The 22,948-nt window shown below is 35.9% G+C and overlaps 3 protein-coding genes and 1 non-coding gene across 7 annotated transcripts; 2 read left to right on the top strand and 2 right to left on the bottom strand.

The window, feature by feature from the left end:
- Positions 1 to 600: 600 nt before the first annotated feature.
- TRNAS-CGA lies at positions 601 to 682 on the bottom strand. The gene has a single exon. It is a non-coding gene; the product is annotated as a tRNA-Ser (tRNA).
- Positions 683 to 1,903: 1,221 nt separating this feature from the next.
- LOC109007375 (ER membrane protein complex subunit 1-like) lies at positions 1,904 to 9,099 on the top strand. The gene is made up of 12 exons (XM_018987032.1): positions 1,904 to 2,116; positions 2,633 to 2,760; positions 2,937 to 2,999; positions 3,586 to 3,707; positions 3,971 to 4,086; positions 4,182 to 4,989; positions 5,265 to 5,993; positions 6,682 to 6,903; positions 6,981 to 7,076; positions 7,168 to 7,362; positions 7,531 to 7,644; positions 8,574 to 9,099. The coding sequence occupies exons 1-12, from the start codon at positions 2,007 to 2,009 to the stop codon at positions 8,832 to 8,834; spliced, it is 2,964 nt and encodes a 987-aa protein (XP_018842577.1). The 5' UTR covers positions 1,904 to 2,006; the 3' UTR covers positions 8,835 to 9,099.
- A 1,260-nt stretch (positions 9,100 to 10,359) lies between these two features.
- LOC109007376 (L-gulonolactone oxidase 3-like) lies at positions 10,360 to 14,292 on the top strand. Of its 2 annotated transcripts, XM_035692890.1 has the most exons (4): positions 10,360 to 10,480; positions 11,851 to 12,612; positions 12,754 to 13,009; positions 13,407 to 14,292. In XM_035692890.1, exons 2-4 carry the CDS (start codon positions 11,905 to 11,907, stop codon positions 14,222 to 14,224), a joined length of 1,782 nt encoding a protein of 593 aa, XP_035548783.1. In that variant the 5' UTR covers positions 10,360 to 10,480; positions 11,851 to 11,904; the 3' UTR covers positions 14,225 to 14,292. The 2 variants fall into 2 exon arrangements, with proteins under 2 accessions (XP_035548783.1, XP_035548782.1); XM_035692889.1 differs by lacking the exon at positions 10,360 to 10,480 and having other exon boundaries at positions 11,813 to 12,612.
- A 1,033-nt stretch (positions 14,293 to 15,325) lies between these two features.
- LOC108990768 (protein EMBRYONIC FLOWER 1-like) lies at positions 15,326 to 22,221 on the bottom strand. 3 transcript variants are annotated; one of them, XR_001996048.2, is made up of 8 exons: positions 21,959 to 22,221; positions 20,749 to 20,958; positions 19,643 to 20,052; positions 19,456 to 19,572; positions 17,867 to 19,365; positions 15,812 to 17,587; positions 15,598 to 15,704; positions 15,326 to 15,554 (listed from the first exon to the last, which is right to left on the bottom strand). XR_001996048.2 is itself a non-coding variant. In XM_018964844.2 (7 exons), exons 2-6 carry the CDS (start codon positions 20,913 to 20,915, stop codon positions 15,848 to 15,850), a joined length of 3,933 nt encoding a protein of 1,310 aa, XP_018820389.2. In that variant the 5' UTR covers positions 20,916 to 20,958; positions 21,959 to 22,221; the 3' UTR covers positions 15,326 to 15,704; positions 15,812 to 15,847. The 3 variants fall into 3 exon arrangements, 2 of the variants coding, with proteins under 2 accessions (XP_018820389.2, XP_035548629.1); XM_018964844.2 differs by having other exon boundaries at positions 15,326 to 15,704; XM_035692736.1 differs by having other exon boundaries at positions 15,326 to 15,701.
- Between the last annotated feature and the right edge of the window lie 727 nt (positions 22,222 to 22,948).

Raw genomic sequence — 22,948 nt, 5'->3', positions numbered from 1 at the left:
CGTTGTATTCACGTTTTGCTCAAACATCTGCCATACCCGTAGGCTATAACGGAAAGTATCACCCATTTTGCGGTGCTAGTTTTGTGACATTCTATACTTCGTTTGTTTTTAAAGATGAGATGAAATAAGATTAAAATTAAAAAATTAAAAAAAATATTATTAGAGTATTTTTTTAATATTATTTTTATTTTAAAATTTAAAAAAGTTGAATTATTTATTTTATTTTATATTAAAAGTTGAGAAAGTTATAATAATTAGATGAGATGAGATGAGATGTTTTTTCAAAACAAACGATAATTTATTCAGGAGATAAATTCATTTCCTGAATATCATCAACCATGATTCTAGTTTGGATAAGTTCTTTGGAAATATTAAAATAAATTTCGTGTAAATTTTCTGTTGATATTATCAGGTTCATGTCATTGAACTTTGATTAATCGTAACCCATTTGTTGTAAATTTTCTGTTGATATTATCAGGTTCATGTCATTGAACTTTGATTAATCGTAACCCATTTGTCTCAATTTTTTATAGCTTTTGGACGACACAAACATAAGGGGGAAAAAAAAAAAAAAAGGAAGAAGAATAAAAATAACAAAAACGTCGACAGCAGGATTCGAACCTGCGCAGGCAGAGCCCAACAGATTTCGAGTCTGTCTCCTTAACCACTCGGACATATCGACGATTATGTAAGAAGCCGTTTCAAATACAGTTCTGAACTTTAAGAGAGGGATCAGCTCGTGCATGGAATATCTCCTACAATTGTGCAAAGATTATCCTTTTCACCCTTTTTCATGTTAATGAAAAATAATCCATTCCACAACCTACTGCAGGTAAGCAAGAGATAAATTCTAGCAGATTCTCTTGAAAAGGTGGTAGGCACTTTAAGCAGCTTTACATGTGATACTGTGTATATTAGTCATTGAGTTGCATCAGTATACGAAGAGTTTTGCTAGATACAAGCAAGTTTGTGCACCATATAGTGTACCGATAATTTTTTTTATTTAAAAAAAATATTTTGAGAGAAATCTGAAAGAAGGGGAATAAAAGATGCCACTCATAGACTTATGGGTTGTTTGATAATTTCCATAAGCAAGTATCATATTTACATGGTTGTTTCTTTATTCAGAAAAATTATCTTTATTAGATGTTTTTTTTTAAAGAAAAAAAAAGGTTGTATCATTGTTAGAAAAAATTGAAATTATATAACCTTTTTTTACAACATATTTAATAATATCAAACGTTATGAGATTTACATGTTACATCTCCTAAAATGACTACTTTATTCAGAAAAATAATTATAAAAAAAAAAAAAACTCAAACCTCTTTTGACGAGAATCTATAACAAATGTAACTTAAACAACGACTTGATTTTGTGATTTTTGTCCAGATGAACTATATTGGCTTGACTAATTAACTTGTGGAAGTGGAGTGTTGAAATCTTAATTAATTGTCCCGTCAAGAGAAACATATTAAGGCTTGGGCTCTCAATCCATCTCTTTATTATAATATTCATAAATTTTTACACAAAATATAATAAATAATAAAATTTTTTAAAATTTTAAAATAATAATAATATTAAAAATAATATTATAATAATACTTTATTCAATTTTTAACTTTCATTTCACTATCTAAACTTAACCTCACTTGTAAATTTTTTACTTTTTATTTTTATTTCTGAAATATTTTGGAAACATTGATCATAACGCCTAAAAAGGCCTTCTATATAATTTTTAAAATTATTTTAGAAGAGTTTTTTTTTTTTATAATTTACAATTAAATAAAAATAAGATTTTAAAAGATCTTATGAGGCTAGAGTTTTTTTCCTTGGACTTTGAATACGATTGGCAGATTAGGTGGCCCAAACACTGTCTCGCTTTACTTTAAAAATTAAAAGGAAAATAAAAAGAAGAAGCCGGCTTGGATGCAAGCTCCCTTCAGATCTGTCTCTCGTTCTTGGCTCCAACTGATCAGAAAGCGAGAGAGAGACTGAGGGAGAGACGACATGAGCGTAGGCATGGAAATTAGGGTTTTTCTTCTTCTTCTTCTATTTTTGGTTTCATCCGTGGAGCATGGCTTTTCGCTTTACGAAGATCAAGTCGGCCTCATGGACTGGTAAATTTCCATACTCACGTACAATTCCGCTCTCTTTGGTTACTTAATACTGTGAGGCTGTGAGCTCCTTGGGAAGGTCTTCTCTCACAACCCCCTTTTTTTAAATAAAGCAAAGTTATTTCATTGTATTATTTTCCTCAAATTTTGTTGACCCACTTAAATGATAATTTTGATTCCATTCTGTTTGTGCTCGAAACTTACAACTTAAACCAGTCATCTTACTTTGTAATGTTAATTGATCTTTGAGATCAATTTTTGTTTGTCTGTAGACTTTTCAGAGAACAATCGGAGCCTTGATTCCATTTAGCACATTTATCGGTTATGTCTCCAATTCGTAGTCAAGTTTATATGTTATTGGGACTTCGAATATTGGGTCAAACTTCAGTCCTAAGCTATTATAAAATATCCCAAGCTTCCTTGCTTATCTATCTTCGTGTGGTTCTGAAGGCTTTCCTCCATTCGGATTAAAAAGTGGGTCCTATAAGTTTTTCCGGTCTAAATAATTGCAAATTACAGGCACCAGCGGTATATAGGGAAAGTAAAGCACGCAGTTTTCCACACTCAAAAGACCGGGAGAAAACGTGTTGTGGTGTCTACTGAAGAAAATGTTGTTGCCTCGCTTGATCTCCGGCACGGAGAGATTTGTAAGTGGAACTTTAGTATCGGAGATTGTTCTATTTTGGCTTTCACAGCTCTAATTATCATACAATGAATTTGCCTTGAAAATGATGATATAGGATCACTTTTTTTTTTTCATTATAGTTTTTCAATGACTTTTGGGGAGATTGTGGAATATTAATTTATGGTTGGTTTTGTGCAGTTTGGAGACATGTTCTTGGGACCAATGATGCGGTGGATGCCCTTGACATTGCACTGGGAAAATGTAACAATGATCAATTTATAATTGCTTCTTTCTTTATCTTTCCAGATAAATGCCCATTTCACTCTTTTCTTTAAACTATATGACCAAGTAGTTGCAATATAAAAATTGTAACTTGATCGTCAACAAATTTCACATTATAATCCTGTGAGGCTTTCTTTTTATGTTCTTCGGTAATTTCTTAACCCATGTTTCTTTGAATAACACGCACTATCTATATTAATTATCCTCTCCATCAATTGATAAACCTAACTACTTTGTTTGTTGTGTTCTCCTGTATCTGCTTCCCTCAAAGAAACATATAGTAAATTGCAGACATGGTAAATATTGGCTGCTCATCAGCATCAGTTTCTTCTCTCAGTTACATGTGGCTTTTTAATTGCTTTCCTGTACTTGTGTATACTAGTGGATTTAATTGTGATTTTTTATTATGTAAGTAATTGGATGGTGAATCTTAAAATAAGATTGGTGGCTTTATTGTGCTTGGAGTGGTGCTCTTTTTTTTTATCACTTCATAAATGATATTCCTCCTCCTTTGGACTTACCTACAGGATACTTGATCAATGGATGTTCTATTTAACTTTTTCAGATGTTATTACCCTTTCCTCCGAGGGAAGTATTTTAAGAGCATGGAACCTTCCTGATGGGCAGATGGTGTGGGAATCCTTTCTTCAGGGCTCAAATCCCTCGAAATCGTTATTGTCTGTGCCGGTTAGTCAATACAATAATGATTATTTTGAGTCTTTGTATCAAACTTAAACTTATATTTGACTTAATCGCCCTTAACCTGTCATTATCTTTGTGCTTTTCAATGCATTCTTCATAGCAATCTTCTTGGTTACAAAATCATATACTCCACTGGAAATTTTTTTTTCCTTTTTCTCTTTTTTTTTTTTTTTTGGGGTTCTAGAATACAATGCTGATACAAATTTGATCTTGTATATATTGATGATAATTAAGGTAGTATTGTGCAGATAAATTTGAAAGTCAACAAGGACAATGTGATTCTTGTTTTCAGTAAAGGGTTTCTGCATGCTGTTTCTAGCATTGATGGAGAGGTTCTATGGGACAAGGATCTTTCAGCTGAAAGGTTTGAAAGATTGTAGTTTGATGTATCGAATGTTGTTATTTCTTTTCTCAATATCACCATTTGATTGATGTTAGATTGGTTAATTGTGTTTGCAGCATAGAGGTTCAACAGATTATTCAGCCTCCTGAAAGCTACGTAATCTATGCTGTAGGTTTCGTTGGTTCCTCCCAGTTTGATGTTTATCAGATTAATGCCAAAAGTGGAGAGCTGCTGAAGCACAAGAGTGCAGCCTTTCCCGATGGCTTTTATGGGGAAGTATTATTAGTTTCAAGTGACATGCTTGTGTCATTGGATGCCACTAGGTCAAACTTAGTAACAATTAACTTTCGGAAAGAAGAAATCAGCTTTAGCAAGACACATATTTCATATCTTGTTGGGGAGTCTTTTGGGATCCCAGTCATATTACCTTCAAAGCTCTCAGGAATACTTGCTTTAAAATTCAATACACATTTAGTATTCATAAGAGTGAAAAGTGAAGGAAAATTGGAGGTTGTGGACAAAATTGCCAATGCAGCAGCTGTTAGTGACGCTCTATCATTTTCAGAAGGTCAACAAGCTTTTGCACTAGTTGAACATGTAGATGGTAAGATTCTCCTCACAGTGAAGCTTAGTCATGATTGGAACAGTGATTTTCTCAAGGAGCGCATAGCAATGGACCATCAATGGGGGCTAGTGCAAAAGGTTTTCATAAACACGTATATCCGCACGGACAGGTCTCATGGGTTTAGAGCCTTGATTGTGATGGAAGATCATTCACTGTTGTTACTGCAACAAGGTGAGATTGTCTGGTCAAGGGAGGAAGGCCTAGCCTCAATTATAGATGTAACAACATCAGAACTACCCGTGGAAAAGAAAGGTGTATCAGTTGCAAAAGTGGAGCAGAACCTCTTTGAGTGGCTGAAGGTATGAATCTTCTCTAAACTCCGAAAAATACATTTAAGAAAGTGAATCAAACGTAAAAAACATAATATTGTTGCAATTCCGTGATTAAATTTGTAGTCTATTTTTTTCTGGATTGAATGGATGCATCTTTTCTTCTGCAAATACATTTTCCCCTTGTTTCTTTACTCTTTTGTCTGTTTGCACCTAGGATTTGGAATGAAAATGTTGATGTTATTTGCCCTTGACTGCCAGCCTTCTGAAGATCTGTTATTGACATGATGTTTCTATTATTGAAGGGGCACGTCCTGAAGCTTAAGGGGACTTTAATGCTTGCAAGCCCTGAGGATATAGCAGTTATACAAGATATGAGATTAAAAAGTTTTGAGAAGAGCAAAATGACCCGAGACCACAATGGTTTTCGGAAACTGCTAATTGTCCTTACTAGAGCTGGGAAACTTTATGCCTTGCACACTGGAGATGGCCGGGTCATCTGGTCTCTCTTGCTTCCCTCTCTACGTAAATCAGGATCATGCAAACATCCAACTGGCCTTAGTGTTTATCAGTGGCAGGTGCCTCATCACCATGCTATGGATGAGAATCCATCTGTCCTTGTTGCTGGTCGGTGTGGACCACATTGGGATGCACCAAGCGTTCTTTCTTTTGTTGATACTTACACTGGAAAGGAGCTTAACGCATTGGGTCTCACTCACTCTGTTGCACAAGTTATTCCACTGCCATTTACTGATTCAACTGAACAGCGTCTCCATCTTCTGATAGATGCTGACCGGTGTGCACATTTATACCCAAGAACTTCTGAGGCTATTGGTATTTTCCAACGTGAGTTTTCAAACATTTACTGGTACTCAGTTGAGGCTGATAATGGCATTATAAGAGGGCATGCCTTGAGGAGCAATTGCATTGGTGTAGTGGATGAATACTGCTTCAACTCCTGGGACTTATGGTCAATTGTATTTCCATCTGAGTCAGAAAAGATCATTGCAACTGCTACGAGAAAATTGAATGAGGTACTCTTTTCTGACTTTTTTTTCCGATAAAGTTCTTGTTGATGGCTTTCAGTTCGTTTTGTGTCTTTTATGGTCATTGTTACTTCACAATGAGCTTCTTAGTACATGATTTGCACTTTATTAATGGTGTTTGATGAATCAATTTTGTTTGTTATCTAGATATGCAGAATGCTTCTTAATTCAACAAATAACCTTCAAGTTTGCAAAGAATCTTAATTCGAGTGATTATCTTATGAAATTCAAATTTGTCTTACCATTGTTTTTTCTGTGAATAATCTACTACTATCTGGATTCTCTTATGCCTAATTCACTGTTACTTCTGAACTCCTACCATTCCTCTGTCATTCTGAGACACTATTGGAGTCCCACTGAACATATAAATAACTGTTGTCATTTTATAATAATGGTTTCTTGTGCATATGCTCTCAATAGTGAGAAGCCTGACATGACAGTGATTGGTATCCTTATGTTTTCAGCATCAAATAGTAGGAATGCAATAAAAGAGTACTTTAAAAACACTGTGATCAGTAGATCCCACTCTATAACCAATCAGATGAGCTATGGCTTCAGCCCCCACCCCCTCTCCCTCTCCCCAACTTTGAAGTTCCTTTTGTAGGTTTTTGTGAGAATTTACCGTTGCTTTTTTGCTTTAAATATTGTTAACATGTTTTTAATATTCATTCTCTAGGTGGTTCATACTCAAGCAAAGGTTATTGCTGACCAGGATGTGATGTATAAGTATATATCCAAAAATTTACTTTTTGTGGCAACTATTGCACCAAAAGCCAGTGGTGAATTTGGAATGGCCACCCCGGAGGAGTCATGGTTGGTTGTATACCTGATCGATACTGTAACTGGTCGTATATTGCATCGGATGACTCATCATGGTTCACAGGGTCCTGTTCATGCAGTAAGTTCTTCACTATACTTAAGCCATTTTTTAGTTTATGTGGAATGCATTCCTTCATGTATTTATGCATTTTGTAGGTTCTTAGTGAGAACTGGGTTGTCTACCACTACTTCAATCTTAGAGCGCACAGATATGAGATGTCAGTCATTGAGATCTATGATCTGTCTCGGGCGGTATGCCTGTAAACTTGAATCCTGAATTTAGTGTCCTATGGGTTTTCTTTTTTAAACTGCTATATATTTTTTATTTGAACATGATTCACAGGAAAACAAGGATGTCTGGAAGCTACTTTTTGGAAAGCATAATCTTACTTCACCCATTTCTTTGTATTCTCGACCAGAGGTGATGACAAAATCACAGTCTTACTTTTTCACCCAATCTGTGAACGCACTTGCAGTGACATCAACAGCAAAGGGTATAACTTCAAAGCAACTTCTTATTGGTACAATTGGTGATCAGGTCAGTTCAAATCTTTGAACATCCTCAGTTCTTTCTCTGTTCTTATCTGTGTGACATTTTGATTGATTTGTTTGTTTTTATTTTCTGGGTGACCAAGAGAGGAAGAGACATGTTTGAGATGGAGCTTATTTCTTTTTGTTTGTGTACTGAATATTGTTCCACTTGCAGGTTTTGGCTCTTGATAAGCGTTATTTAGATCCCCGTCGATCTGTCAACCCTACACAAGCTGAGAAAGAAGAAGGCATTATACCTCTATCAGATTCCTTGCCCATCATTCCTCAGGTGTTGGCCATATATCATCGTCTTATCCTTACTGTTGTTGTTGCTGTTGTTATATAAATATCGTTATTGACATTATTGCTGCTGTGACTTTCTGAACCTGGCCATATAAAAAAGGTAGACTTACGTTGGGCTTGGGTCGATTATTCCCCAACTTGAACCTGGCCCTTTTTACTGGCCAGCCTGAAACTGGTTGTTGGCTTGTTGCTGTATAGAATGTTATTGATAAAAGTTAAGATTACTGATTGGATTGGTTGAGAGGCAACTGCTGGAGATTTCTTTTATACTAATTTGTCGAGAAAAGACACTAACTGATTCATTTATTTTCAGTAATTTCAAGGGTATAGTTCAGATCACAGTTCATTGGTTCAGTAATTAGAAGCTAGCACCATTTGACCATCTATTCCTGCTAGGCAGATGCTTTGTTAAGTTCCTGGATTCTAGCTATATGGGGTTGTGAATACAACCTCCAAATGTATAATTGGTGCCAGACAATATAGATCCAGGTTAGGGGAAATGGTAAATGCATCTGGCTTGAGAGTTGGAAGATACTATTAAAGTTATTAAACTTTGCTAGATAGCCAAGTTTAGACTATCTTGGCTTCATGATAAGGTGCTTTGCACTTCAAAATAGTTAAATTCATTAGTTGGACAGCCGGCGTGCTCCTTTTGTGTTTTAGGGATCCATGCTTGCTGGCCTTTCCGGAGGTTGTATGGCTCCATATCAAAGAGCGACAATGGGGTTTCTTTATTTATTTTTGTCACAGACCAGCTTGCATCAAGAATGATCTTGTCAATTTGAACTAGTTCAATCTTTGGGAAACCCTTGATAGGATATATTTTGTGCTCTATGAGGTTTAGCTACATGCTTCTTTTTTAATCGTTCTTTGGTAAAAACCTACTCAATACTGATATCATCATTGTTTGTGCAGTCCTATGTGACGCATGCTCTTAAAGTGGAAGGTCTGCAAGGCATTGTTACCATACCTACCAAGTTGGAGTCCACTACTCTTGTCTTTGCACATGGAGTGGATCTCTTTCTGACTAGAATTGCACCCTCAAGGACGTACGATTCACTCACTGAAGATTTCAGCTATGCATTGCTTCTCTTAACAATTGTTGCCCTCATCGCGGCAATCTTTGTGACATGGGTTTTGTCGGAGAAGAAAGAACTACAAGAGAAATGGAGGTGATTTGGCCTTTAGTCTGGCCTTTTTCCCAGCTTTATTTTTTTGGTTAAGCTACTTTTAGTTTTACATTAGGTCAGGAGGTCACCTCCTCCTGGAAAGGCATTTTTGGTTGCAGGATTCCACCATATGATCTTTTTCCTTCTTTCTTTTTGGATGGATCGTCCAAATTTAGTGCCCTTCCCTGTTGTAAATCTAGTAATGCAAGAGAATAATTACGTTGTTTTTGTGGCAAGTTACAGAATCTTTCAATTTCGAGACGTTCAATAAACATAACTGATCTCCAAAAAGAACATTCCCACCGTACCATGTCGTGTCAGCCTTGTATAAAGGAAAATACTAAGTTTCTACTGAATTTTATTTTATTATTTTTAATTTTTTTTTTTTTTTACTTAATGATTAAGAAAATATTTTTAAATGAATTTGTGATTTTTTTGTATTTTTTAAAAATATTTAAAGTGTTTAAAAAAAAAAAAAAAAACCATTCGGTGAGGATTTCCTGAGAATACTCTGTGGGTGTAGCAGAGTCCTTGTGAAAATGATACTACTATAACTATAACTGTTTACGATATGCACGGATCATTATGGAAAAAATATTACTGTACACATTTGATTGTATCAAGATGGAAAAAAGTACACACGAATTTATATCAATTTATGAGATCTTTCAAGATTTTACTACCTTTTAAAAAAATATTACTGTGCATATAATTATTTTTGTTTTTGCCCCCTGGTCTATGCGATAATTGTAACTTGACTGCCCAAATCATTTCGAAATAAAAACTGACGGGTTGAAATTGTTGTGATTAAAATTAAAATTCAAGCACCAAGAAGATAACGAGAAGCAATAAAATAATATAAATAATGGGAAACAAACAAGTTAGCCATATCTTAAGAGAGTACTGTCGACATTACCGTTGTGTTTAAGCCACATTATTACTTGTTAAATCAGTCTTCCAACATATATATATATATATATAGAGTTGAAGCATATATACTCCAAAGAGTGTCATGGCCATCGTTAAGAATATCGGAATGTAAGACGATAAAAGGATCGAGGAAGTTTCATTCCTATTCCTTATAGAGCAATGCTAGATACAGTCCCCATTTGGGGACTGCAATACAAGCATAGGTAATTTTATCTTTAATTTTTTTAAAAATTACAAAATTATCCCTCCTGAAATGATGATTTTTCTCATTTAATAAAGGGCCTGCACATGCAGTCCCTAAGTGAGGACTGCAAATAGAATTTCTCTTCCTTATATATCTGTCTAGATCATTGCACTAAACAGCACGTCGATCCGGATATTTTTAAAATTTATAATGTTCAAGTTTTAAGGCATAGATCCTTAGGATATCAGATAGAGATATTAATAATCGATCGTTTATTAATATTATTGAAGAACAATAATATATAGTATTAAATTTTAAATGCTCGACCACCCGAACATAACTTCTTTCAACTACCCACCGGGCCACCAAAGTAAATGCGACAATTTTATTTTCTTGGCGAGGGAGATCAGATCAAGAAGATCAAGAAGGAGGATGAGGTAAAATATTTCAAATTTCAATCATCGTGGAGCTGAAGCTTGACGTGCGCGCCTGTGCCTTAAAGATAATAAATACATGACCATGCGTTCGCGGCTTTGAGGGTAATTTTCTCCCATTTAAATGAACAAATCTGCTATTTCTTTCGAAATATTCTCTGTTTGTTTTGTTTTTCTTGCTATATATGTTTTTCCTGACTGTGGAAAGTTGTTGGAGAAAATCTTTGCAGAAATGCTTTGGGTCCCGAATTTAGAATTTAAAAAGTATTCCGAATGATTTTTTTTTAATTTAGTGATTAAAAAAATGTTTTTTAATGATGTGAATTTTTTATTTTTTTTAAAAATGTTTATGATGATTAAAAAAATAAATAAAAATAAATAAATAAAATAAACTATTCGGTGGAATGATTCGGACTACTTTTTCGATAGCTGTAACAAAACTCAAATCTTTGTTGTTAATTATGTACTGTTTGTTTCTCGGAATTATAAACTAATTCTTATTTCCTAATTATCCTTTCTTGCCTTCGGCAGCTTATTGTCAACGGACAAAAACTTGAACTAAAAAAAGTAGAGATTTAATCATTTATATGAAATATTTAATTAAATTAAATAGATGATAGAGTCGAGATTCAAAAACTCAGTAACTTTGATCTTATACTAAGTGAAATCACGTGGCCAATACAGTTATATATAATACCAGAGTTTCTGAGTTTTAATCCGGAATTTTACTACGTACAGACCATGCATTTGTACTGATGCTTACAAGTTATTAACTCATGTTAAGAATGCAAGTTCAGGAATATATAACTTGGGAGGAATCTCGATTTATATATGTAATTTGGTTCCTTTTTTTTTTTTATTGGCCGGTATATTAATCTCTTTAATTGGTTTATGAAGGAACATATAATTAATTTTATTCATATATCTTTGAGATGATTTTGTTTCTAATTAAGTTTGAACCTTCAATGAAATAAAAGTGTGATTTCTTCATAGTTTCTAGTTAATAACCAACAAATCAAGAAAGTATGTTAATTCGGTTTTAAATTATTAATTAGCTTCACAAAAAAGTTTTGCAAAATTAAAATTCATAAACTAATCGAATAAAATATATGTACGTAAGAGATTGGATCTATTTCACAGATAAAATAAAATTTTATAATCTAATATAGTGCATCAAATTATATATATATATATATGTTAATTATAAATAAATTTATTTTGATAAATATCCACGTCAGCTAAACATTTGCTGTTAATCACGTTTCTTAATTTGTCAGGCTGTCCAACTAAAGAGGAGGTTGGCAACATATTCTAACAAAATTTACCGTACAAACCAAGTAATAAGTATGTTTGCTTTTAAATATGTCGTCTCCCTTCGAAGCATTGCCTTTAAATTTATAGTTTTCCAATAATCTCCTTCAATTTATAGTTATTCCCCCCATACAACATTCCCTTACCTAACAAAAAAGCTCCAGTATCGATCGCAATACTTGGAAAAAATTAAACAAAAGACGACCAAGCTGGCCAAGATGCGCCTCCCTTTGCGGCTCCTTGCTGCACTTCTCCACCTTCTCGCATGGACTTCAACCCTGCTAAACATCCATGCCATGCCGCCGCCGCCAGCAGTTCAATGCAACCGAACTACTGGCAGCTCTGCCTCTGGCTGCACCCTCTACAACACCTACGGTGCATGGGGAGACCGAAAGGACTGCCACATCCCAAACGTCACGTACCCAACAACCGAAGAACAGCTCCGCTTGGCCGTTGCCTATGCCAACAGGAACAAAATCAAGGTGAAAGTTGTGAGCAAGTTTTCGCATACCATCCCAAAACTGGCCTGCCCCATGATTAGTACGTCAGGATCCGAAGAGGCATTGCTAGTAAGTACGGCAAAATTAGATTCTAGCATCGAAGTTGACGCTGAGAATTTAGCTGTCACGGCTGATGCCGGCGTGGGATTACGTGAACTGATTGATAGAGTGGAAGAAGCTGGGTTGAGTTTGGTGGCTGCGCCGTATTGGGAGGGAGTGAGCGTTGCGGGGCTTATTAGCACAGGGGCGCATGGGAGCTCTTGGTGGGGAAAGGGAGGGGCTGTTCATGATCATGTTATCGGACTGAGTCTTGTTGTTCCGGCAAGACCATCGGAAGGATATGCCAAAATTATAAGATTGGAACCACAAGATCCACTCTTTGATGCGGCTAAAGTGTCTTTGGGATTGTTGGGTGTCATCTCCAAGGTACCTAGCTTATAAAATATTTACATTTAATTAGAATATGAAAAGCAATAATTAATTATGTGTACATTCATCATGTTTAATTTGGCCCTATTTATAAGTTACTGAAATATTATTGTAACTTAATTTGAGAATGAATAACAGGTAAAATTATCTCTAGAGAGAGGATTCAAAAGAAGCATAGCCTATAATTTCACAGACGACGATCGGTTTGAAGAAGTATACGTGGACCACGCAAAGAAACACGAATTCGCAGATATAACTTGGTATCCATCAAAGCATAAAGCTGTGTATAGATATGATGACAGAGTTCCCTTAAACATGTCTGGAAATGGGGTTTATGACTTCATCGGATTTCAATCAAATTCAATTCTGATCTCCAAATCAATGAGAGCAACAGGTAAACAATTATATTTATCTTTCCTTTAGTTCATATTCTATTGTACTGTTCTAGCTGTATCATGGATCAAGACTTTAATTAGGTTCTTGTTCAAATTTAAGGACCTTAGGAAAAGGAAATATAAAAGCATGAATTGAACCGGCCTACAACATTTTATTAAATATCCGATTTTGCTCGGAAAATTTACATGGTGGTAATAAATATTGTATAACTTGCTTCATGCATTTATCTCTTTCTTATTTAAGACATGATCATATGCCTTTTAAATTCTGAATAATAACTTCAAAGATCTTTTTCATTTAAATATAAAATAAACAAATTTGTAGTACTTCTAAAGTAATAATTAGTTGTATGCTTGGTGTAAAGTTAAAGATAACTAGCTAGCGTAAAAATGCAGAGAACACATTGGAGAATGCACGGAGTGTGTCAGGAAAATGCACACTAGCGGCAACTACAGTGGGGTCTAAGGAATTACTCGCTAATGGATTGAGGAATGGCCTAATCTTCACTGGTTATCCGGTAGTTGGTCGTCAAGGCAAAATCCAAACTTCAGGTTCATGTTTATATTCACCAACCGCAGATATCATGACCACCTGCGCTTGGGATCCAAGAATTAAAGGCCTCTTCTTTTATGAGACAACAGCAATATTCCCTTCTCCAAAGTTCGGAGACTTCATCCGTGATGTGAAAAAACTGAGAGACCTAAAACCAGAGAATTTCTGTGGGGTGGATATCTATAACGGGTTTCTGATACGTTTCATAAAGTCTTCCAGGGCATATCTTGGTCATTCCGAGGACTCTGTGGTGGTCGATTTCAACTATTATCGTGCCAATGAGCCTTCATCTCCAAGACTGAATCAAGATGTATGGGAAGAAGTGGAGCAAATGGCATTTTTTAAGTATGGGGCTAAGCCACATTGGGCTAAGAATAGGAACCTGGCATTCTTAAATGTGCAGCATAAGTATCCTAATTTTCACAAGTTCATCGCTGCTAAAGAACAATTGGACCCTCAAAACATGTTCTCAAGTGAATGGTCCGATGAGATAGTGTTTGGGAAGGAGATGGAAGCAAAAGGTGACGGGTGTGCCTTGGAGGGACAATGCATATGTTCCGAAGACCGACATTGCAGCCCTGATAAAGGATATTTCTGCCAACGAGGCCTTGTTTATAAGGAAGCTAGAGTTTGTAGGTATTCGCCATCTTCAATTTCATGAATATGATAATTATTATATTGTACTATCAAAGTCGGATCACTTCATGATTTATAATAAATTTTTTGGTATGCCGGCCACTAGAAAAAATTTATTAAAAAAATAACGGTGCTACGCTGTCACTCGACTAATCGTCAAATTTCACGTACTTTTACAATCGATTTTTCGTAAATCCTAATAATATTTATGTCATTTCACTCAGCTAGTTTGTCAAATATTCATGTTAACGTCTTTATATTAAATTAATTAATACACAGGCATATAAATAAATATAATATATATATAAAATAATTACCAAAACTCAGCTCGAGTATATTAATATATATACCATAGATTCATATTTACCAACAAAGCTAGCAAAATATAATAGGAAAAATGATTTACACAATATTTTTCACAATACTTTACACAACAATATTTTAAATGAATGATATTTTTGTAAAATATGGTATAAAAGTAACATCATTTTACAAAAATATTATTATCTTATAACATTATTGTGAAATGTGTTTTGAAAATGTATTGTGTGTATATCATTACTCTAGTACTTTCATTTAATCAACATGTGATTTGTCATTTTTATAATTCTATTTAAACGAACACATATTTAAGCATTAAGATAGAATGGTAAAAAAGACAAATCACATATTGATTAGATAAATGTGTGTAGTATAAGAATTCTATTTAAAATTTCTTTTTTGAAATATGGATGATGCAGCTAGGCCGATATATGATATGTAATTAAAATTATTTATATAAACATTAATTTAATTATATAACAAGCACCTATATATATCAAATGAAGTAGTACTATTACGTGTTGATCATATTTATAGATCAATATATATATATATATATATATATATATCTAATAATTACTCTCTATCTAGATACATGCATGTCAAGTGCTTATATATCAAGCACCTCATTTTCTCGTGGGACACGTGTTGAACGGAAACAAAAGGACCAGTGTCGACCCTTCTTCCATCAAAAGGGCAATTTTGAGGATAATTGTACTTAAACCTTGTGACTAGCTAGGACATCGACATTAATCAGCCTCTGATGCAATCTAATTAATGAACTTGCTTGAGGATCGATCGAATGTGCAGGCCCCAATTTGCTTGTACCATTAACGAGTTATATGGTAAAGCGTATTCATGTATTGGCATCGATTAGCATGTACAGAGCTGTATTATATACAGTGAAGTTCAGAAATGAGATCTCATGTATGATTCTTGAGATGGTTGACCATTAAACATTTAAAAAAAAAAGAAGAAGACAAGATCCCATGTATTAATTTCCTTGTAGCCTCGGCTTTGACAGTGGAGCATGGCTTTCACAGCTTAGCTTTGGACATGGAAAATGAAAAAGATGACCTTTTACGAAAAGTATGCTTCTATGGAAAATATGAGTACTGGCATTTGCTGCTGATTCTCAATTTGCAGCAGCAGGCCAGCAGGAAATTAATTAAAGCCTTCACCTGCTGGAATAGGAAAAAATCAACCGCAACCAGTAAATTCAGGTGAAAGATATATCAAAGGGAAGTATCTTAACTAATGAAGACAATGAGATCAGGTTCTGAAGTACTACCGTGCAGTATGAAATTCGGGAACTCCGATCCGGCCATCACAAACAATGTTGTACATGCTCTTTTACAATAGCACGCTTCAGATTCCTATGTCGCTTGCGGCCATTCAACTGAATTAAGCCATACCTAGTTTGTGAAGGATCCGTCACCTTTCCAAATTTAAGCTCTTCACCTCTAATCATGTATGTACTTCCAACTCCTGGCATGCTAAAATCAGCAGGATTTCTATTAACACTACATAATTCAGACACAGAGCTGCTTTTTGGATGTTGAGTTGAATTGTCCAATGCTCCGTGATATTGCAAGGTTAAAACAGAAGAATCAGATGCACCAAGGAACCTTTTCTGCACCCTATGGACAGGAATAGCTCCATGATTTGTGCCTGAACTACCAGTGGGGAATACATATTTTTCTGATCTATTATCTCGGGCCTGTGTGGGTGAACTAGAGCTTCTTGTCTTGTCTTTCTCTTGAAACTTCAATGTAACTTGACCTGTAAAATTAGTAGCCCTTTGGGAAGCTTTGTCGCGTTGAAATGAAGATACAGACGCACCAACCGTTGAAATGCAATGAAAACAGCCATGGGACTTCTCTGAAAAGTGAGTTTTGCCATGATAATGGGATGATGGTTGTTTCATGGAATCCATGGTCTTATATGAACCAATGATCTCCTTCCTTTGAAACTCCTTAGACTTACGATCATGAGGAAATGAAGGCCTCCCAGGCAACTTTGGTGTTCCACCCACATTGAATGTAGGACCTGACTGCATCCCTGCATCCATGAGGCTGAGCAAATGCATTGCTGGTATGGCTTCATTAGAATACAGATCTGACGGCCCCATCAAACTTTGAGGAAGCTCAATCCCATTGTGTTTAAAAGCAAATGGGTACTCCGCATTAGTCCTACTGGAAGTCTCTGAACCACGTCTCATATTGTGCTTCTCGAGGATTGTAGCGTTTAGATTAAAAAACTTAAGATCATGATTGACATTTATATTCCCCTTCTGCAGTGAATCAGAATGCTTTGAAAGCATACCTTTATTGTTAGACTGAGATAAACCACTCTGAGGCATGCTACATGCAAAGGGCATTTGATTTGGAACCATGGTTGGCCAAAGATGAACTGCTGCTTCACTCTGTCGAACTGTCTGGCGTGTGTCATATCCTCCCAGGGCCAACAGAATTTCATGAGAAGGCACGTGTCCCATTGTACCCCCATTCCAGTTGCAATTTTGACCATTACTGTGCCTGCTGGAATCGGTAGCAGAAAATTGGACTCCACTTGACGGCTCTGCCTTCTGGGACTGAACAAAAGTTCTGAACACTGTAGGCGTCTCAGTTTGATGCAGGTGACTTACATTCAGGTTATTTCTATCAATTTGAGAAGAGTAATCAACTGATTTTTGTTTACTGGGTCCCAACTTTTGGCCTTTGATGATTAGGCCATTCCTTCCATTTCTAGCTTGGAATTTTTGCTTGTGAGTATTATCCTTCTGTAGTAGTCTCAACTCCCCATTGCCATATATGTTAGTACAACCCATCATCCGAGCATTTCTTGTATTTGGGGTGGTTTCTAAGAATCCTTTCTTATTTTCGGCATCAGGAAGACACCTTTCATACTGATTTTTTGCCATGAGCTCAACAACTTCCATGGGAATGTCATCTAAGGGTCCTTGCTCACATACCTTGCCAGCTTTTTGATCACTATGTTTTTCCTCAACAACCGGATGCTCGTTAGCTTTTAAAGCGTTGTCAATGTTGCTTGGACCAGAAAAAATCTGGAAAAAGAAAAAGAAAATTAACTTTCTACATACAAGCTATACTCTGAATCATTTCATCATACAAGTCATATAGACTAAGATGAATAGAGAGACCAGAAAGATGAGAAACCTTTTTTCACAATGAGAAGCTTATGCGGCTTTATGGAAAACAAATGTTTGGGTAACAATAACATGCAATGTCTTAAAAAAATTATGTGTGTGTGTGTGTTCTTGTCTACATATATTATACACTGTGCAGAAAGACATACCAGATAGTGACAAGAATGAAAGACATACCCTTTGGTGAGTTCGGGAACACTTCCTATCCTCAACCTGAGAGAGGCAATTTTGTATGTTATTCAGGAGAGGCATTCTAGAAGTGGTTTTCTTACTACTGACTTCGTCAGTTACACATTTTCCGGAAAAGGCAGCTGGTGGAGATTTAGATGGAACCCTTGGATGTTCAAAATTGGTAATCTCTATATTTTCCCTCAGCTGGTCTACTTTGGGATTGACCTCTTGCCAAGGCAAGAAGGAAGGTCGCCCATCTTCAACTTGAGAAATAAATTCTTTGTCATGTCCTTGTACATCCAAATAGCTGTCAAGTGAAAGGCACAACCCTTTTCCAGTGGATGAATCTTGTGCTGATTGGAACGGATTTGTTGCTGATCCAGTTTCTATGATATCTACACTTTTCCTTGTAATTGTATCATTTTTCAGCACCTCCTTGGTCCATGGAAAGAGAGCAGCTTGGCCTCCATATGCTTTTGGATTCTTGTTTCTTTTCTGGCACATATTACGTTTTCTCTCCATTCTTAGAGCAGGAACGTGAAAGGGATCTATTCCTCTGCCTTTGAATGGATTGTGATCAAATCTGAAAGAAACAGTACGATCAGAAGCATTGCTCTTACTTAAAATTTCAAATTTTTCCTGAATTTCTTTTTGCACATTCACTGGCTTTGGTGCCAATGAAAAACATGCATCAGCAACTTGGATCTTTTTATTTTTCTTCTTGCCTGTGGTAGGACTTCTATCATTCATACGTTTCTTCCGATGGCTCTTCATATCAGTTTTCAAATCTATTCCTGCAATTGCATCTTGAAATTCGTTACCCACAATTGCATCAGTTGTTTCTGCATCTCTCTTCCATGCCTTAGCTTTTTTCTTCAAATTATTTGGAGAAGCCATTTCTGGAGGTCTCCACTCTTCATCTTGAGGCAGCTTCCTTTTACTAGTCTGGCTAGAATCCCTTTTAACGTTTCCTTGGATGGCCACCTGACCTCGAGTAACAAAAAGTGTATCTAATCCTCCAAATGCATCAGACCGGGATCTATTGAATGGAGAATTATCTGTCTCAATGGGATCACTCTTTTCATCACCGTTTTCACCTAGCAACTCAGTCAGCAGACGCACCTTTCGACTTTTTCTACGATGCAAATAACAAGATTTATCTGAACGATGGTCAAGAAGATCATTGCCCAGTACCATAATTTCAACACTTTCAGATTCTTTATAATCAGACTCATGATCCAATTCCTGATCAGAATGATTTCCGGTCGTAGGAGGATTCACAGCATTAGGTTCCACACCAACCATACTGCCCAAGTACCCAAGCGTCTGACAGGGCGCTTTCGTTAACTCTGTGTGTTGATCATCCGGAGAAGTTTGCATTCCTGTCAGATAATGTTCAGCAGGATTCTTAACTCTGCACTTTAGGTTCCCATCAGCAGCTCCGCGACTCCCACTGCCTGGCTCATCAAATTCTATAGATCCATTGCGTTTTGACTTGAGAGTCACTGTTTCAGATAGAAGAAGCCTTGTTATTGCAATAAATATGTAAAGTAACTGTTGCTTCTCCGGTGACCACTTCATAGTACTGCAATTACCTGTATCATTTGCATGCCTTTCTTGTATCATGCTTGAATTAATTTCGGTAGCTGCACTTACGAATTTGGGGAGACGTTCCTGATTATGATTTTGTTCCGAGTCAATGTCAAGCCGGCCTGGACAAGACATAGGAAATCAGCCAAACGCCAACTGGTGTATGATAGAATAAGATGGATTGAAGTGTACCTATCAAAGTGTTCTGTGCAACTTCAACATTATTCTCTTTCTTATCATTACAGAATAAAAGGCGGTTGTCATTGTTCAATTTACTAGAAGTGTTGGAATCAGCTGATGTTTCACTGAGAACTGGTTTTGGAGTTTTCTGAAAACCAGGCAGAAACGTCACTGCAGCACTGCCCACATGGAGACAACCGCTACTGGCCGAGCCACATTGAGTGCTACAACAATTAAAGAGTGTTCCACAATCTTTTGCAGCAAACTCACTCAGACAATTTTGGCAATGCCACCATCTGAATTTAGGAGCATCTAAAGGGGGAAGAAAAGATGTGTGCTCCTCAGACTCATTCCGATCAACCTCTAGGTAAAACGGACAACATATCTTCCAATATTTTTTCCGAACCTTGGAGACATATCCACTGCATTCAAATGGTAACTTTTCATAAGGAAAACTGATCCTAAATGTGAACCCAGGAGCCAACCATTCATCATGCACATAGAACAAACAGGCCATACCAAAGTTTGGAAGTTACTCTCAAGGTAATTGTCAACAAATTATATCACATATCCAATCAAATAATCTCCTCACAGAAATATATTAATAAAGAAAAATGGTAATATACAGTGGCGGACCTACATAGGGGGGGCATGGCCCCCAAAGTTTGAAAAAAAAAATTAATATGTATTAGTCTTTTTATGATTTAATAGGATTATATTATCTCATATTGTACGTGTTGGTTTCTTCTTTAAAAAATTATCTTAACCTCCTCTATAAAATTATTTCGATCTTATAAATTATTTTAACTCAAAAATAAAATAAAAAATATTTTACTATAATTTTAGCTTTGCTCGATCCCTTACAACAAATTTCTGATTTCGCACTAGTAATACCAATCATCTTGATGACATTTCCATGCTAGCGGGCTAGCTGCTACTAATTGGTCAAACTTTGGGGAATATTCCAGTTAAGTGAATACGTACAGACGTAAAGTCAATTTACTTTTATCTCCAACAAGACAACGAACCAAATCTGGTTCTCTTGAAGCTTGAGATAGTCATTGAAGTTAAAAAGAAGCTGTGAGAAATATTATCGCATTATTACAATCAAGGCTTACCGTATAGAAAAATGCTCACACTTTTCAGCATCACTCTTATGATCCTTCTCACTGACAAGATCTACTGATATCGAGTCAATCTGAATAAAAGATCCGTCGGACGTGGAGACGAAATTAGAATTGTTCTTACAAGGATTCTTCTCCTCCTCAATACCACTGATCTCCATGCTATAAGCAAGCAAACCGCACGGTATGCAAATACACGATTTCCTATAGAAAATAATATCATGATAATGACAACAATATATAATAATAACTACGTGGCGGCAGCAATGTCATATGCTGAAATTACATTGATATAGAGGTAATTTTAGCGATGAAACAGGTACATCACAAGATCTGGAGTTAAGTCCCAGAGAATTAGCATGTTAGGGTTTTGCACGTACACCAAGAAATCAACAGCGAAGACGAAAAACCAATTCATTGTGAAGATGCACATAGAATGGCAAAAAGCTAAAAACTATCTATATACAGTGATTCTTTGACACATAAGATAATAACCTTTATATAGTACTAGTACATAAGTACATGACCTATATATTCGGGTAATAAATTAAAAACCCTAGTTTCCCTATCAATAAAAACAAACATATAAAAGATGTTTGCGCGCAGTCTATAATTTCATGCTTCTCAGACGATTAAATAAATCAAGAAGTTAACCCATTCACACAAGGTTCAAATTAAGTAAATCATAAAACAATACCCATATGACAAAGAATACATTAGGGTTTCCTATTTATGAAACTTCAATCGACATAACTCACCCACATCAAGAAAGGCTGCAAATCATAACTCTTTTCCCTAAAACCCACTTCTAGTTTCTCCAAATCATATGCAAACACCAAAACCATGAACAAAAACTAAGTACTAATCAATTCTTTTTGGTATTTATTGCTTACCATTCATCAGCTACGGAACGGTCAGCATAACCTTTCTTTTTGGGCAGTTAGCATAACTTATTATACAAATATGAAAATCAAAGTAACACATAAAATCTCGCAAAAGTCCTCAGATTCATCCCCAGACAAAACCCAGATAAGAAAACAGGAAGTAAAGCTGGACTTAACGTAGCAAACACAGTGAAATGACCTAAATATCTTGACAAGCCAGCAGGAGTACCTCCGCTAAAACTCGTACCGATCAAACCCAAAACAAACATAGAATGTCAAACCAGATGATTGATGAGATCAAATTAAACCACCAAACTCACCTTTGACTCAATTGACGACTACCAAAGACGATACCACAATTTTCTTGCTCCGATTGATCTCCACGGCCCACAATAGATGGCAGTACTAAAAGATAAAGCAATTGAAGAAGGAAACGAAAGACTCAGCTGCGGGAAGAGGTTCGAAGCTGGCTGGGTAGGATTTGATTGCCGATTGATCTTGAGAGAGAGAGAGAGAGAGAGAGAGAGCTTTTATCTTTTGCCCTTTGAATGAGGTTTGTTGTATTAAAAATCATCTATGCCGAGCCATGTCACAGGTAGACATACATACATAACATAATTGGGGGGGGGGGGGAAAGCAAATTTATGGAGAGAAGGAAAGTAAAAGACTACTTGCAACCCAATAAGGAAGCTACAAGTGGCAAGAAGGTGCGGTTCTTATCACAAACCATTATAGTTTGTGAGACAGGAAAGGAAACCTTAGAGACTCTATTGAGAGGAACACTTCAAACAAAACAAAAACAGTGTCCTAAAAATAAAAATAAAAACTAAAAAAGGTTAAAAGTACTGGGTACTATAAATATTCCCCATACGCGTGATTTACACGCCCTGTTAAGACCGTCGTTTCTTTATTGTGCCTGACGTGTCAAGCAGAGCTAGCTGAAGATGCTGGTGCCCTTGCACATAAACGAGTTGTGAATGGTGCGTGGGTTGCAATTTCATTTTAGGAGAGTGGTAGCATGTTCCCATGGTTGAAACCCTAGGTTTCTTTGGTGAGTAACGAGGAGGTATCTAAGATTAGAAAATGTTTAACCCTAACCCTAATTTGAATAATACTAAATTGGGATCATGTCGGGATTTCTATTATTACCATAATAAAAACTGTCTGCGTTTTTTTGGTCACAGATCATAATTTTTTTGTTTTTACTTGAAGTAAAATAATACTATCATTTTTCAAAATGATAGTATAACTTTTAATTAATATGTCTATTTATATATTTTTATTTTTTTAATAATTAAAGAAGTAATTAT

This window comes from Juglans regia, chromosome 8 (genome assembly GCF_001411555.2).
Source record: "Juglans regia cultivar Chandler chromosome 8, Walnut 2.0, whole genome shotgun sequence".
Classification (NCBI taxonomy): domain Eukaryota; kingdom Viridiplantae; phylum Streptophyta; class Magnoliopsida; order Fagales; family Juglandaceae; genus Juglans; species Juglans regia.
The sequence above is the reverse complement of the archived record's forward strand: the minus strand, read 5'-3'. Positions and strand labels throughout refer to the sequence as shown.

What these genes read in the sequence shown, in the direction of transcription:
- LOC109007375 (XM_018987032.1), top strand. Translation starts at nt 2,007, where the DNA reads ATGAGCGTAGGCATGGAAATTAGGGTTTTTCTTCTTCTTCTTCTATTT. An exon ending in CAAGTCGGCCTCATGGACTG is followed by an intron (nt 2,117 to 2,632) that starts GTAAATTTCCAT and finishes TGCAAATTACAG; the next exon opens with GCACCAGCGGTATATAGGGA. An exon ending in CTACGAGAAAATTGAATGAG is followed by an intron (nt 5,994 to 6,681) that starts GTACTCTTTTCT and finishes TTCATTCTCTAG; the next exon opens with GTGGTTCATACTCAAGCAAA.
- LOC109007376 (XM_035692890.1), top strand. Translation starts at nt 11,905, where the DNA reads ATGCGCCTCCCTTTGCGGCTCCTTGCTGCACTTCTCCACCTTCTCGCA. An exon ending in TGTTGGGTGTCATCTCCAAG is followed by an intron (nt 12,613 to 12,753) that starts GTACCTAGCTTA and finishes AATGAATAACAG; the next exon opens with GTAAAATTATCTCTAGAGAG. An exon ending in CAAATCAATGAGAGCAACAG is followed by an intron (nt 13,010 to 13,406) that starts GTAAACAATTAT and finishes GTAAAAATGCAG; the next exon opens with AGAACACATTGGAGAATGCA.
- LOC108990768 (XM_018964844.2), bottom strand. Translation starts at nt 20,915, where the DNA reads ATGGAGATCAGTGGTATTGAGGAGGAGAAGAATCCTTGTAAGAACAAT. An exon ending in TGCACAGAACACTTTGATAG is followed by an intron (nt 19,573 to 19,642) that starts GTACACTTCAAT and finishes TGTCTTGTCCAG; the next exon opens with GCCGGCTTGACATTGACTCG. An exon ending in GTTCCCGAACTCACCAAAGG is followed by an intron (nt 17,588 to 17,866) that starts GTATGTCTTTCA and finishes TTCTTTTTCCAG; the next exon opens with ATTTTTTCTGGTCCAAGCAA.